We start from the raw sequence: 16,938 nt of genomic DNA, 5'->3' as shown, positions 1-16,938 counted from the left end.
CAGGTGGCTCAGACTGCTGGGAAGAAAATAAAAAGAACGGTAGTTAGTTGAGCCTGAACTAGCCCCCACTTGGTCCCTCAGAACCCAGTGAGCCAACATGAACGTCACTATGTTTCATCAGCTACATCCCTAGCTCAGATATTCAGTGAAGTTGCATCTTCTGTGGCCAGGAGCAGCTGAAGTCAGTGCACTGGGTGAAAGCTGGCCAGAGTCAAAATCACCCTTAAAAATGGGCGCCTGGGTGGTTCAGTGGGTTAAGTGGCTGGTTCTTGATTTTGGCTCAGGTCATGATCTCAGGGTCCTGGGATCGAGCCCCGCGTTGGGCTCTGGGCTCAGTGGGGAGTCTGCTTGGGATTCTCTCTCTCCCTCTGCTCTTCCCCCTGCATGCATGCAGGCGCTCTGTCTCAAATAAATGACTACCTTTAAAAAAAAAAAAAAAGGACTTAATGTGCTGCTTTGAAGATGTGCCTGCTCTCTCTTAATAGTCAGACACAGCAGGATATTTTTTCCTCCACTGTTGGAGAAAAGCCAGTTATTTCTTGGGTGGAGTACCAGAGGCAGTGGCTGGGCTGGCTTTTGGGGCCATGCTGTATGAAAACTGCACGTTAACAACCAGACTGGGACTGAGCCCAGTTCGATCCTCATAAAACAAGAGGTAGATAAGAGCTGATATCAATGAGGGAATAGGTTTTCCCATCCTGATGCAAACACTTGGGTGCGTGCTCATTCCAAAGAATGGCACACAGAATCACCTGTGTGATTTAAGTCCTTTTTTTTTTTCTTCTGTTCAGCACATGTAATTTGATTCAGGCTTGATAGACATTACTAGATACCTATTCAACATCTGTTCTCCTTTTCTTATTTACAGATCCCCACTTTTTGAGAAGACATTAACAGTTAAATTCTCCCCATATTCCTTTTCCACCATGGAGGGCCACGTGACCCAGTTCGGGTCAGTAAGATGGAGACAAATGTCTGTTGGTTTGGGCTTCCATGAAAACTGTTTTCTTAATTTAGAAAAAAGGAAGGTGAAGGTAGATTCTCCTGGCACACCTCTTTTACCTTTCACCCATCCCCCGCTTCCTACCTGGAGTGTAGAAGAGATTCCAGAAGTAGAGCAATCACTATAAAGCCCAAAGCCATATGAAGGATGGCTGAGGCAGAAGCTCAAAGAACCTGGTCTCTGATGGCCACTTCATGCTATTGCCTCACCAGCCCTAGATAACCCCCTTCCCTCTGGGCTGCAGCTTACAGGGGATAAAGAGAACACCAATTTGGTTTAGCTGCTGGAGCCTGATTCCTGTTACATGTGACCAACTGTCACATGTACATTTAATTCTCATGTGATCCAATTCCCCATTAGGGCTGGGAATTATGCTAATATTCTTAACCCAGATTAGTCTTTTTTCTATATCCTCTTTTAGTACTATTTTGATTTGAAGATTTGCAATTTTTTTTTCCCCAAAATAGTAATTTTTTTCCTGGCGTGCCTGGGTGGATCAGTCAGTTAAGCATCTGCCTTCAGCTCAGGTCACGATCTAGGAGCTGGGGTCTGGGGTCTGGGGTCTGGCCCCACATGGGTGGGGCTCAGCGGGGAGTCTGCTTCTCTCTCTCCCTCTGCCCCTCCCTCCCTGCTCCTATGTGCGCGCTCTCGCTCTCTGAAATAAAATCTTCTTTAAAAATAGTAATTTTTTCCTGATAAGTGATTCAAGATATATGTAAAAGGATATTCACTACAGAGTTATTTGTAACAGTAATTTAAAATAACCTGGATGTACATCAATAGGGAATCCAATGTATGCGTTATAGCATGTCCGTAAACTAGAATATTTTACAGTTAATAAAAAAAAGTGAATCTATATTATTGACTTAGAAAGGATTCCTACTTTTATTGCTCAGAGAAAATATGCCTATTTTAGTATAATATTTGTGTTACTTAAAAATATACATATGTATCCTTACACAGACATCTGTATACATTCTTCTAAGCATTGACAAAGTGTCTGGAAGAATACGAACCAAACTATAAAGAGGTAGTTACCTCTGGATCACAGATAAGAAGGAGGGTTAGGGAAAGGGGAAAAAAACAACTCTTTATAAATGTTATGCTATTTGAATTTATTCCACAAAAGTAATTCATATCTTGGACTAAATTCTAAAAATACAGAAGTAGCCTAAGATAAGAAGATTCACCTAAAATGTCACCACACCGAAATAACCACAGTTGGCATTTTGGTGAATATCTTTTAGAACCTAGACTCTCACTGTGTATATATGCACGTATATACACACAAACTCGCTTGTACCACCACCCTCCTTGCTATCTCATTGCCCAACCCCTCCTCCTCTGCTGGCTTCATCTCCCTTACCTTCCTTTAACACATTGGAACAGCCCAAGGACTTTGTCCTGGCACTTCCCTCTATACTCAGTGTCCAAGTCAGCTCAGCCAGTCTCATGCTCAGCCCTCTGCCATGAGTCTTAGTCTCCAATATCCAGTTACCCCCTTGCCAACTCCATTCAGATGCTGAAATCACACGTCGAATATACATTCCAAATTAAATTTTTAAGACCTATCCCCAACCTCTCCTTCACCCTACCAGCTAAATCAGACCTTTCCCTATCTCTTTAAGTGAAACCAATTTCCACCAGGTTGCTCAAACCCCAACCCTGGAAGTTGCCCTTCACCCTCCAACTACACAACTCATCAGCAACCCTTCCAGCTCCCTCTACACTGCCCGCATCATCCAATCCCCCACCCCAACACATACGCAGAGGGCCTTCAAAGTAATCCTTTACTATGACAACGTTCACTGCCACTGGAAGAAAATCCTTCCACAGCCCATAAGGTCACCACCACCACCCCCCCCCCACCACGCACAGCACACCCCCCAACCTCCTCTTATACTACTCTGCCCTCACTCCTGTTGTTTGGCCCTCACTGAATTCCTAGAACATATCAAGCTGTTTATGACCTCGGACATTGGTCTTGGCCATTCCCTCTGAAATACCCTTCCCTGCTCTCCCACCCTTCAAGTTTTAGCTCAAATGTCACTTCCTTAGAGAGGTTTGACTGGATTCTCCTTCCACACCATCAGTCTCTGTCATTACACTTTTTTCCTTCTTACCACGTATCACTGTCATGAATTCTTATCTGTTTACCCTTCACTGTCTATCTTACTAAAGTGTACTCTCTACGCGGTCAAGGACCTCTTGGGTATTGTTCTAGTCTTCGATGGGCATCGAAGACAGTACCTGGCACTTCATAGACTCAGCAGTTTCTTAAGTGAATGAACATATACATCTAAAACATATTCTGTTCTATTCCAACTCTGCAGTTCTCAGGGGTTCCACTGGGAGCAAAACAAAATGAATAAGCCAGACCACTAAAGCACCACTGTGTGGCCCAAGCCAGCTTTATCGTCGGAATTAAAACAAATGGAATCATGTAGTATACAATGCTTTGCAACAAGCTTTTACTTTTTACTCAGTTAAATGTCTTCCCAAGTTAATTATTCTAACCTAATCATTCTTTTTAATGGCGATGTGGCATATCATGTAAATCTATCAATCTATTTAACCAAGCTCTAGCTGGGCATTCAGGCATTTTCCAACATCTCCTTATTAGAATTGTTTGTGATACACACCACTGTACATATCCTTGCACAGTCTAATTTAATCATTAAGATAACTTCCTAGAAGTGGAATTGCTAGGTCAAAAATCACAAAGCACAGCTTTAGACACTGGAGTTCTTAAAAATCACCCACTTCAACTAAAATGAAACAAAATACATGTGTTTTTAAATAACACTATAAGATACATGGAATTGTATTCTTATGAAAATGTATTTGGATATGGTCTACTTAGGGAATCAACTTTAGACCTCTAAGTTGAAGAAAATTTCAAGTTGATAGCTGTATAAAAAGCCCCATTATTAAATACTGTGGGAATGAACAAAATATTCAAAGAACCCAACTGAGCAAGAGGGGTACTGTCTCTACAGTGACTGTATCTAAGAACAGAAGAGTTGGTGGTTGTTCAACACATTCCATATTTATTTACTCAGTGGGACTCACAACAAGGTCAGAAAGCTTGTGGAGTGGTAGCCGCACGAGCTGCTGGACCATCTAGGGAAGCATTAGGGCTCACAGTAATAATTCTACAAACTTCTTCCTTTTTAAAAAAATTTTTTTAAGGTTTTATTTATTTATTTGACAGACAGCAAGAGAGGGAACACAAGCAGAGGGAGAGGGAGGGGGAGAAGCAGGCCTCCCGCCGAGCAGCCCCACAAACTTCTTCCTTTAAAAATCTCTCCAAATCAGGGGCGCCTCGGTGGCTCAGTCGTTAAGCATCTGCCTTCGGCTCAGGTCATGATCCCGGGGTCCTGGGATTGAGCCCCGCATCGGGCTCCCTGATCAGTGGGGAACCTGCTTCTTCCTCTCCCTCTGCCTCCTCCCCCCTGCTCATGCTTTGTCTCTGTCTCTCTTAATCAAATAAATTTTTAAAAATCTCTCTGAATCAACCCCATCCTGTCTCAAATCCCTGCCTTAATAACTGCTAAAAGGTGACCATTATCACCCACATTCTCACCTGATGATGCCTATACATATTTCCCCTGCGCTAGCTTGCTTCCCAGTATCCTCAGCCTCTTGTTAAAAGAAAAGGTCTCCCTGCCTCATCCTTTTAACTAAAAGGCAGCCGACTTCTGAGGGTACCACCTTTCCCAGTACGCTCTGTCAATTAAAAGTTTTTCCTTCTCTGTTATCCCGGCCAGGTAGAGAGGCAGGTATTCTCCTTGCTCTGAACTACCAAACACAGGAATTGCTCCCTCTCCTGCAGACATTTCTCTGCAGATGTTTATGCCAGCCATCCGAATTATCATCCATCATCCTGGCCCCTCTGTTCACCTGGCCCTGGTTACTGTCAGCCTTAGTAGGTAACTGAAACTCCATCATGAGGGACCCATCTTCATGCTCTGGCTTCTCAGTTCTTTCACCTTCTCACCGCCTCTAGCATTTTCTTCAATTCCACCACAGCTATGCACTCTCAGATTTTTGTCATCACTGACTTCCCACTTCTAAAACCTTGATTCTCAACATCCCATTTTCTAACCACACCTATCAGGTCTTTCTAAGCCACCTGCTCTCCCTTCCCTCACTGTCCCAACTTTTGATTCCACTGAAGTGGTCAATCCATTGACACTATTTGTGGACGGAATGTTTGTGTCACTCCACCCCATTTAATTACTGAAATCTGCCCACCCCCCACCCCGCACCCATGTGATGTAGGAAGTAGAGCTTCAGGGAAGTAATCAGGATGACATAAGGTCATGAGATGCCCTCACAAGTGGGATTCGTGCTCTTAGAAAAGTCAGGAAAGAGCTTGCTTTCTCTGCTCTCCACCCCGGGAGAACTGACTTTTTTTTACTGAGTCTCCCCATTGGTTTGCCCTGAAATTAGTAATAATGCATTTAGAGTTTCTCCATTAAGTGTAAGAGCGGCTTTTGGACTGAGATTTATCAAACTACAGAATATCTAGTTATGACTATTTTATGTGGGTTTATGTAAATCTAAACACAGATGTAGAATTTTTTCAATGCCTTTTGAAATATATGGAGAAAATCATTATTTTTCTCCCTAGATTGATTAGCAATTAGTGTATTAATGGATTCCCTAATATCAAACCATCTTTGCATTGCTTGGATAAATCTCACTTGATCATGACATATTATTCCTTTAATAAGCTGCAAAATGATATTTGCCAACATTTTACTTCGTATTTTGGCTTAGTTATTTTGAATGAGATTGTTCTATGGTTCTCTGTGCAATTCTCATTGAATTTTGGCATTATAACGCAAGAAGCAGAAGAATTGGGGAATTTTCGTTCTTCTATGTGCTGGACTACTAAAGTTACCCTTTAGTCCCCATTTAGTCACTAGCACTGAAGTTATCCTTTGCTAAAGGACCAGTAGAATTCCTCTGTGACACAACCTGAATCATACACATCTGCATGGTAGTTCATTAACTCTCTCGCTCTACTTCTTCTATGAATATCTCCCATCTATGTAGGAGTCCACTTTATTAAATTATATTTTCCTGGAAAATTGTTCATTACTTCAAGTTCTCATAAAAACTTGAACATGCATAGACATTTGAAAGTTACCATGTTAACAAATCAACCCTAGTTCCTGCTGGACCAACATATCCCTCCCACCCCAGGTCTTCCCCTTATCTCCCTACTGGGCAGCACCGTCCATCCAACTGCTAGAAAACAGAAACCCAGGAGTCATCCTTACTTCTCCTTCCTTCACCCATCACTTCCGTCTGTCAGTGATTAATTCTGGCCCCCAAATGTACCTGGAGTATCCCCATTTCTCACCATCTCCAAAGCCCTCCATCCAGTTCAGCTCCCTTCTTCTGTTTCTCACTTCTCCAGTCAATTCTCAATATGGCCGTTAGGATGATTTTCTTAAAATCTGAATCAGATTACACTATCCTCACCCCCAATGCCTTTGCTCAGAACCCACCCATATTTTCCTTCACCTGTAGTATGAAATTCAAACTCCTCAGTATGCTCAGTGAGGCCTTTCCCTCACTGAGAGTCAGTCATGGTCCCAGCTTCAAGTAACTGTCCTCTGAAATACCACTCTGAGCTAAGAACTTTCAGTTTTTCAAACATGTCATGTTCTCCCCTCCCCAATCCTGTTGCTTTAAACCGTTCCTAAGTCTGCTTCCTTCCTTTGCTTGAAACTCCATCTTAAATGTCGCTTCCTCAGAGAGACCTTTGATGACCATCCTATCTGAAGCCAATACTTCACACCATCACTCTCCGCCAAAGCACCCCTTGTCAGTATCCCTCAAACCACTAGTAAACTTTTTTTTCCTTGTCTACCTTTGTGGAGGTGTTTTCTGGGTTGGCAGGAAATTTATTTTTAAGTATTTCCTCAAAACTCCGAGGCTAGTACTCAGTCACATGGCCACAGCTACAGGAGTAATATAGGAAATACCGTTCATCTGTGTGTCCAGGTAAGTAAGGGACTGTTTTTTTTTTTAAAGATTTTATTTATTTATTAAAAAAAAGATTTTATTTATTTGAGAGAGAGAGAATGAGAGACTGAGAGCACGAGAGGGAAGAGGGTCAGAGGGAGAAACAGACCCCCCGCTGAGCAGGGAGCCCAACGTGGGACTCGATCCCGGGACTCCAGGATCATGACCTGAGCCGAAGGCAGTCGCTAAACAACTGAGCCACCCAGGCGCCCAGCACTAGTAAACTTTTAATTATTTTATTTCTTCACTTGTCTTTTTCTGTCTTCCTTCAAGGAATTTATTTTTATTATGGAGGCAGGAACAGATCTCTGTGTTAACCATTGTATCTTTATGTTTAGCATGGTGACTGTTGCAGAGCAAGCACTCAGTTATAAGTATTTACTGAATGAAAAGACCAGATCCAAAAGGATAATTTCTAGGATGGGAGATATTGTGAAAGAGGAGAAGACTTCGTGGAACATGGGCAAAATGTCAGAGTATCTTAGTGCCTACTTCCTCCACCCCAATTCCATCAAAGTAAACCTTTGCACCTACCCCAGGAATGCAGTAGTAACACTGGGCTTTGGCTTTCCTCATGAAGGCTGATCTGGATTAAGCCTGGAAGAAATTGGTCCGTCTCATTACATTTAAACAATTTAAAAATAAGAACATACATATATGTACATATATACACCATAGAGTTATTTCATAGATCATTGACTTACTAAATGTTACCTGAGGAGGGTCAATGGCCAACTCAGAATATCAACCTAAGCAATTAATATTTTCACTTGATTCTATTTCATGTACTATATCTGTCAATGCTACTAGCCTACAACATAGGTAGAGGTATTTCATGAGAACCATTCAAAGTATTGAATCACTTCCTGATGTCCCAGTTGGTTAGATAAATAGATTTAAATAAAATAAAATAAAAAATGTATTGAATCCCTATCTCCTTGTAGCACTGCACTAGGGACTGAAATAATCCAGTCCAAGAAATGTCCTTCTCATTCTCTAGCAAAATATGTAAAACTATCACTGATGTGCAAACATGTCAAAAGGACACTGGGTACCAACCAGATCCAGATACTGGATCTCAACCAAGCTCATTAACCTAAGTCTCACAGATACTTCCAGCCTGGTACCCAGTAAGCAATCAGCTTGAGCTAAAAGCATCATCATCATCTCTCCTCTGCAAGCCACAGCATGGTTTCCTTAGGTGTCTGGAAGAGAGGAGAGCAAAGGCAAAACCCAGGGAGATGTATATTTTGGAGGAATTTTTGTTCTTTGAGGTATTCTAAATGCATACAAGGGGCCTATTATAAGAAGATGAAAGCAAAGAGTAATTAATATCCTACAATGTAATCTGTATGAACTAAAGAGACAGTTATCTAAAGTCTGGAGGTTGGTCAAAATAATTCTCCAGGTTTCAGAAGACTAGGGGTATAATCTGCCCTAATTCTTAATATAGCATGGATTTATATCAGCAGTTCTCAATGTGTAAACCTTTAGGACCCTTAAGGGACCCCTTTTCTTGGAGACCCCTAAGCATCCAAAGGTTCTGTGAATCCAAAACTATTTTGCTAATAATGGTAAGTAATACTAAGACTTCATTTGCTTTTTTCATTCTTACTCTCACAAAAAGAGAGTGGAGTTTTCCATTACATGATGTGTGATATCACAACAGATTGAATTCAGAAGCAGATATGACAAAGCAGCTACCTTCTGTGAAGCCTGACATTTAAGAGATTTGCAAAAACAAAACAATGCTACTCCTCTCACATGTTTGTTTTGAAAAGTCTGGTTATTTTTCATAAAAATCTGTTACTTACATCAATATGTAAATTTTTTTCATTAGTCGTTCTATTTTTCATAAACCAGTCTTTTTAATATGTTCAGCCATGAGTGCAAAAGACTCATTATCATCTGAATTATAACCTACGTATATGGTGACAAGTTTTTTAGAGAGGGAACCCAGAACAAACCCATACCAGTAAAACAAAAACCACCAAAACACCCTTCCAAACAATAAATATATTATAAATATATACACATATGTTAATTTAACATAACATATATAAAGTAAGTTATTGGAAATTATCCTGAGTTATTTCTTTGTGTCATAAATTCTATTTTTAAATTGTTTTCATTTTTTTTAAGTATAGTTGACACACGTTACATTAGTTTCAGGTGTACAACATGGTGGAATTAACAACTCTATGCATTACTCTAGGCTCACAACTGTGCAGCTACCATCTGTTACCATACAGCGCTATTACATACCACAGACTATATTTCCTATGTTTTACCTTTCATCCTTATGACTTATTCATTCCATAATGGGAAGCCTGTACCTCCCACTCCCCTTCACACATTTTGGCCATCCCCCTATAACTCCACCCTCTGACAACCACCAGTTTCTTCTCAATACTTTAGGAGTCTTTGGGATTTGTTTATTTATTTATTTTTAAAGATGTTATTTATTTATTTGACAGAGAGAGAGACAGTGAGAGGGGGAACACAAGCAGGGGGAGTGGGAGAGGGAGAAGCAGGCTCCCCGCTGAGCAGGGAGCCCCATGCGGGGCTCGATCCCAGGACCCCAGGATCACGACCCGACCCGAAGGCAGACGCTTAACCGACTGAGCCACCCAGGCGCCCGTTTTGTTTTTCAGATTCCACATACAAGAGAAATCATATGGTATTTCTTTCTCTGTCTGGCTTATTTCTCTTAGAATACCCTTTAGGTCCATCCATGTTCTCACAAAGGGGAGATTTCATTCTTCTTATGGACGAGTAATATTCTGGTGTGTGTGTGTGTGTGTGTGTGTGTGTACCCCACATCTTCATCCATTCACCTACTGATGGACACAGGCTGCTTCCATATCTTGGCTATTGTAAATCATATTGCAATAAACATAGGGTTATGTGTATCCTTTTGAATTTGTTTTCATTTTCATTACATACCCAGTAGCAGAATTTCTGGTCATATGGTAGTTCTATTTTTAATTTTGAGGAACCTCCATACGGTTTTCCACAGTGGTTGCACCAATTTAGATTCCCACCAACAGTACATGAGGGTTCCTTTTTTTGCCCCCGCATCCTCACCAACACCTGTTATTTCTTGCTTTGTGATACTATCCATTTTGACAGGTATAAAGTGATATCTCATTGGATTTAGAATTGCATTTCTCTAATAATTAGTGATGTCGAACATCTTTTTATGTGTCTGTTGGCCATCTGGATGTTTTCTTTGGAAAAATGTCTATTCAGGCCCTCTGCCTATATTTTAATTGGAGTATTTGGTTTTTTGGTGTGGAGTTGTGAGAGTTCTTCATATATTTTGGGGGATATTAACCCCTTATCAGATATGTCATTTGCAAATATCTTCTTCCATTCAGTAGACTGCCTAACATTATGCTGATGGTTTCTTTTGCTGTGCAAAACCTTTTCATTTTGGTGTAGTCCGAATAGTTTATTTTGGCTTTTATGTCCCTTGTCTGAGGAAACATAGGGTGATGCCCAGGAGATTACTGCCTATGTGTTCTTCCAAGAGTTTTATGGTTTCAGGTCTCTCCTTTATTTAGGTCTTTAATCCATTTTGAATTTATTTGTATGGATGGTATAAGAATGTGTTCTAGTTTTCCCAACACTATTTATTGAAGAGATAGTCTTTTCCCTATTGTATATTCTTCTTTGTCAGACAAAATAATTGACAAAAGCAGCATGGATTTCTGAGCTCTATTCTGTTCCATTGATCTATGTGTCTATTTTTGTGTCAGTACCATACTGTTTTGAATACCACAGTTTTGTAGTATAGTTTGAAATTGGGATTGTTATACCTCCATCTTTGTTTTTTCTCAAGACTGCTTTTGCTATTCAGGGTTTTTGTTTCCATATAAATTTTAGGATTATTAGTTCTAGTTCTATAAAAACGTTGCTGGTATTCTGATTGAATCTGTAAGTTATTTTGAGTAGTATGGACATTTTAACAATGCTAATTATTCCAACTCATGAGCATGTATATCTTTCCATTTGTTTTTGTCTTCAATTTTTTTCAACAATATTTTATAGTTTTCAGAGTATAGGTCTTTCCTTCCTTGGTTAAGTTTATTCCTAGGTTTTAATTCTTTGTGATTTAATTGTAAATGAGATTGTTTTCTTAATTTATCTTTCTACTACTTCATTATTAGTGTATATAAATGTAACAGACTTCTGTATATTAATTTTATATTCTGCAACTTTACTGAATTAATAGGTTCTAATAGTTTTTTTGGTGGAATCTTTAGGATTTTCTGGATATAGTATCATGTCTTAAGCAAATGGTGACAATTCCACTTTTTCCTTACAAATTTGGGTACCTTTTACTTCTTTTTCTTCTGATTACTGTGTAAGACTCCCATTAACTACGTTGAATAAAAGCAGTGAGTGTGGACACCCTTGTCTTTTTCCTGATCTTAGAGAAAACGTTCTCAGTTTTTTATCATTATGATGTTAGCTCTGGGTTTATCGTATATGGCCTTTATTATGTTGAGGTATGTTCCCTCTAAATCCACTTTTGAGAGTTTTTAATCAGTAATGAAATTGAATTTTGTCAAATGGTTTTTCTGCATCTACTGAGATGATGATTTTTATCCTTCATTTTATAAATGTAGTATATCCTGTTGATTAATTTGTGCATATGGAACCATCCTTGAACCCCCAGAATAAATCCCACTTGATCTTGGGGAATGATCCTTTTAACATTCTGTTGAATGCAGTTTACTAATATCTTGTTGAGGATTTTTTTCATCTGCATTCATCAGAATGCAGGGATATCAGCCTATAGTTCCCTTTTTTGTAATGTCTTTGGTTTTGATATCACAGAAATGCTGGTCTAGTAGAATGTATTCAGAAGCTTTCCTTTCTCTTCTATTTTTTGAAATAGTTTGAGAGCAACAGGTATTAAATCTTTTTAAAATGTTAGAAGTCGCCTGTAAATCCATCTGGTCCTGGACTTTTGTTTATTGTTGTTGTTTTAACATACAGTGTTATATTCATTTCAGGTTTACAACACAATGATTCAACAATTCAACATACATTACTTTGTTTATCAAGATAAGTGCACTATTTTTTTTTTTTTTTTGAGAGAGAGAGTTTTTGTGTGAGCTAAGGGTAGGAGCAGAGAGAGAGAGGGGGAGAATCTTAAGCAGACTCCATGCTGAACATGGAGCCCAATACGGGGCTCAATCTCATGATCCTGAGATCATGACCTGAGCTGAAATCAAGAGTTGGATGCTTAACCCACTGAGCCACCCAGGTGCCCCAATAGAAGTGTACTTTTAGTCCCCTCACCTGTTTCACACATCCTCTCCACCCACCTCCCCTCTGGTAGCTATCAGTTTGTTCTCTAGAGTTAAGAGTCCGTTTTTTTTGGTCTCTTGTTTTTTCCCTTTATTTGTTTCTTAAGTTCCACATGAGGAAAATCATATGGTATTTGTCTTTCTCTGACTGCCTTATTTTGCTTAGCAGTATACCCTCTAGATTTATCCATGTTGTAATGGCAAGATTTCATTCTTTTTTATGGTTGAATAATAATCTATTGTATACATACACCACGTATTCTTTATTCATCTATTGATGAACACTTAGGTTGCTTCCATAAAGTGTCTATTGTAATTAATGTTGCAATAAACGTAGGGGTGCATATATCCCTTTGAATCATTGTTTTTGTATTCTTTGGGCAGATGCCCAGTATTGCAATTACTGGGTCATAGGATAGTTCTATTTTTAAGTTTTTGAGGAACCTCCATATTGTCTTCCACAGTGGCTACACCAGTTTGCATTCCCACCAACAGTGCAAGAGGGTTTCTATTTCTCCACATCCTCACCAATATTTGTTTTTTCTTGTTTTTGATTTTGGTCATTCTGACAGGTGTGAGGTGATATCTCATTGTAGTTTTAATTTGCATTTCCCTAATGATGAGTGATGTTGAGCATCTTTTCATGTATCTATTGGCCATCTGTATGTCCTCTTTGGAAGAATGTCTGTTCATGTGTCTTCTGCCCATTTTTTAAACTGGATTATTTGTTTTGGATGTTGAGTTGTATAAGTTCTTTATATATTTTGGACACTAACCCTTTATCAGATATATCATTTGCAAATTTCGTCTGCCATTCAGTAGGTTGTCTCTTAGTTTTGTTGGTTGTTTCTTCACTGTGCAAAAGCTTTTTATCTTGATGAAGTCCCAATAGTTAATATTTGCTTTTTTATTTTGTTTCCCTTGTTTCAGGAAACATATCTAGAAAGATGTTATGACTGATGTCAGAGAAATTACTGCCTGTGCTCTTTTCTAGGATTTTTACAGTTTCAGGTCTTACATTTAGGTCCTTAATCCATTTTCAGTTTACTTTTGTGTATGGTATAAGAAAGTGGTCCAGTTTCATTCTTTTGTATGTAGCTGTCCAGTTTTTCCAGCACCATTTGTTGAAGACACTGTCTTTTTCACTGCATATTCCTGCTTCCTTTGTCAAAGATTAATTGACCATATAATTGTGCATTACCCTGATTCCAAAAACCATATAAAGACACAACAAAAAAAGAGAACTACAGGCCACTCTCTCTCTGATGAACATAGATGCAAAATTCCTCAACAAAATATTAGCAAACATAATCCAGCAATACATTTTTAAAAAGCATTCATCATGATCAAGTGTGATTTATTCCTGGGATACAACAGTGGTTCAATATTTGTGATATATCACATCAATAAGGGAAAGGATACAAACCATATGAACATTTCAGTAGATGCAAAAAAAAAAAGTATCTGACAAAGTACAACATCCATTCATGATAAAAACAAAGTAGGTTTAAAGGGACCATACCTCAACATAATAAAGGACTTACATGAAAAACCCACAGCTAACATCATACTCAATGGGGAAGAACTGAAAGTTTTTCTCCCTAAGATCAGTAGCAAGACAAGGATGTCCACTCTTACCACTGTTATTTAACATAGTACTGGAAGTCCTAGCCACAGTAATCTGACAAGAATAAAAGGCATTCAAATTGGTAAGGAAGAAGTGAAACTTTTACTATTTGCAGATGACATGATACTATACATAGAAAACCCTAACGACTCCACCAAAAAACTACTAAACTGATCAATTCAGTAGAGTTGTGAGATATAAAATTAATGTACACAAATATGTTGCATTTCTATACACTAATAATGAAGAAGCAGAAAGAGAAATTAAGAAAACAATCCATTCACAATTGCACCCAAAATAATAAAATATCTACAAATAAATTAATCAAAGAATTGAAAGATCTGTACTCTGAAAACTATAGAACCCCGATGAAAGAAATTGAAGATGATACAAAGAAATAGACATTCTATGTTCATGGGTTAGAAGAACAAATATTGTTAAAATATCTATACCACCCAAAGCAATCTACAGATTTAATGCAATTCCTATCAAAACACCAGCAGCATTTTTCACAGAACTAGAACAAACCATCCTAAAATTTTTATGAAATTGCAAAAGACCCTAAATAGCCTAAGCAATCTTGAAAAACAAAACTGGAGGCATCACAATTCTAGACTTCAAGTTATATTACAAAGCTGTAGTAATCAACAGAGTATGGGTTTTTAAATTACCAATTCAAGTTTGTTACTACGATTCAATTTCATTGCTAGTAACTGGTCTGTTCAATATTTCTATTTCTTGCTGATTCACTCTTGGAAGATTTTAATTTTTTTAGGAATTAATCCATTTCTTCTAGATTGTCCAATTTGTTGGCATATTTCTTTTATTTTACAATAAATATATATTTAAATCTCAGTCTCGATTTTTAATATGGAAAATATTCACAGATATAACCCATGAAACAAAAGCTCTTTGGGGAACCTTAATAAATTTTCAAAGTGTTAAGAGGTCCTGATTCCAAGAAGTTTGAGAGCCCTTCACAACCAACCAGGAGCGCTCAGTGAAGAGGTTATGAAAGGATATCTCCTTTAATCATCTGTTGAAAGAGTTTTGAAAATCTATTTACCTACTCTCATTATTATTAATTGTGTTAACTGGAGTAACAGAAGGATGGGTAATTCAAATTTTAAACTTTTTGTTATTTGAAAAGTATGGTGTGATCAGAATAATGGCCTTCCTAAAACTACCGGACTTAGATATCTGTGACAGAAGCTGATTCTGAACTGGTAGATAAAACTTTAGGCCATTACAAGGATTCTTTTTAATTGTCCAAGCAGAAACAAACAAAACAAAAAACACTAGAATTTCTCCCAGGGCAGAAGGTTTTCCCACTCCCTACAGTCTATTTTCCCACGCCCTACACTCCAGAGAATCAGATGGTATTCTACATGAATAGAAGCAACAGCCTCAGAATGCACACTGAGTAATCACACTGAAAGGAATGTGTAGCAGGATAAACTCATTGGCTGTTTTATATACACTATATATTTTTTAATATAGAATATATTCTACAAGACCAAAATTCAGTATATATCTAAATATTTTTCTCAGAATATACTCATTTTAATTTTTTTGTAATATTGCTTAAAAATAAAACAGTTTGGATCAAAAACACTGACATTTGTATAATTCTGTTTACGCTTTTCAAAATTTACACTTCTAGATTGATACCCTAAGATACAATCTTTGCTCAGGGAGTGCCACAAAAGTAATTGGTTTGAAAAGATGCAGCTTCATAGCTACTTACATGCAGTTTTACCATCATCAATGACTCATACTATAGCTAAAGCACTACCCTTATCCTTCAACTAAGATACTTCTAGAAAGAATACTTTGAAAAAAATACCTCAGCACTTGCAGATCACAGAATGATTTCAAATCATCAGACTGTTTTTCCCAAAATTCCTAAAATTGAACAAAAGTTTTAAGTAGTTAACAGTTACTCTACTCTGGAACAGATCCTCTTAAGTCACAAAGAATATTCCAAAAGTGGGGGTCACTTACCAGAACATCCTTCTCAAGGTATTTCAGAGCCTGAATATCCTTCTCAAGATTGTTCAGCTCTTGAAGAACAAAACTGTGGAACTGTTCTAGTTTATTCAGTCTGATAAATGTAAAAAGCAACAGATTTCATTGGAACTGCTTGACTGTAACAAGAGACAATCCTCTTTTTATAAGAATACTTCTTATTCTTCTCTAGACTTTTTTTATTTTTAACTTAAATTCAAGTTGGTTAACATATACTGTATTATAAGTTTCAGGGACAGAATTTAGTGATTCATCAGCTGCACATAACACCCAGTGCTCATTATATCAAGTGCCCTCCTGAATGCCCATCACCCAGTTACCCCATCCCCCCACCCAACTCCCCTCCAGCAACCCTCTGTTTGTTTCCTAGAGTTAAGTCTCTTATGCTTTTCCTCCTTCTCTGTTCTTATTTTTCCTTCCCTTCCCCTATGTTCATCTGTTTTTTTCTTAAATTCCGCACGAGTGAAATCCTATGGTATTTGTCTCCTTCCAACTGACTTATTTCGCTTAGCATAATACCATCCAGTTCCAACCATGTCACTGCAAATGGCAAGATTTCATTCTTTTTGATGACTGATATTCGTGTGTGTGTGTGTGTGTGTGTGTGTGTGTGTGACATCTTCTTTATCCATTCATCAGTCAATGGACATCTGGACCCTTTCCACAGTTTGGCTATTGTGGACATTGCTGCAATAAACACTGGGGTGCATGTGTCCCTTCGAATCACTATGTTTGTATCCTTTGGATAAATACCCAGTAGTGCAATTGCTGGATCGTATGGTAGCTCTATTTTCAACTTTTTGAGGAACCTCCATACTGTTTTCCAGAGTGGCTGCACCAGCTTGCATTCCCACCAACAGTGTAGGAGGGTTCCCCTTTCTCCACATCCTTGCCAACTTTTGTTTTAAGAGCACATC

At 38.4% G+C, this 16,938-nt stretch overlaps 1 protein-coding gene across 2 annotated transcripts in view; it reads right to left on the bottom strand.

Annotated features, from left to right (window-relative positions):
* Nucleotides 1–7,617: 7,617 nt before the first annotated feature.
* Nucleotides 7,618–16,938, bottom strand: part of SYCP2L (synaptonemal complex protein 2 like) — a 102,016-nt gene continuing 92,695 nt past the window's right edge. For both annotated transcript variants that reach the window (XM_088024390.1, XM_088024389.1), the window contains 3 exons: nucleotides 15,998–16,097; nucleotides 15,840–15,898; nucleotides 7,618–7,642 (listed from right to left, as the gene is read on the bottom strand). In XM_088024390.1, coding sequence (XP_087880516.1) covers nucleotides 7,618–7,642; nucleotides 15,840–15,898; nucleotides 15,998–16,097 — 184 coding nt within the window. The remainder of the gene's footprint in view (nucleotides 7,643–15,839; nucleotides 15,899–15,997; nucleotides 16,098–16,938) is intronic.

The sequence above is a fragment of the Eumetopias jubatus genome, unplaced genomic scaffold (assembly GCF_037043125.1).
Source record: "Eumetopias jubatus isolate StellerSeaLion01/CBP00866 unplaced genomic scaffold, mEumJub1_p1.0 scaffold_6, whole genome shotgun sequence".
NCBI lineage: Eukaryota > Metazoa > Chordata > Mammalia > Carnivora > Otariidae > Eumetopias > Eumetopias jubatus.
The sequence above is the reverse complement of the archived record's forward strand: the minus strand, read 5'-3'. Positions and strand labels throughout refer to the sequence as shown.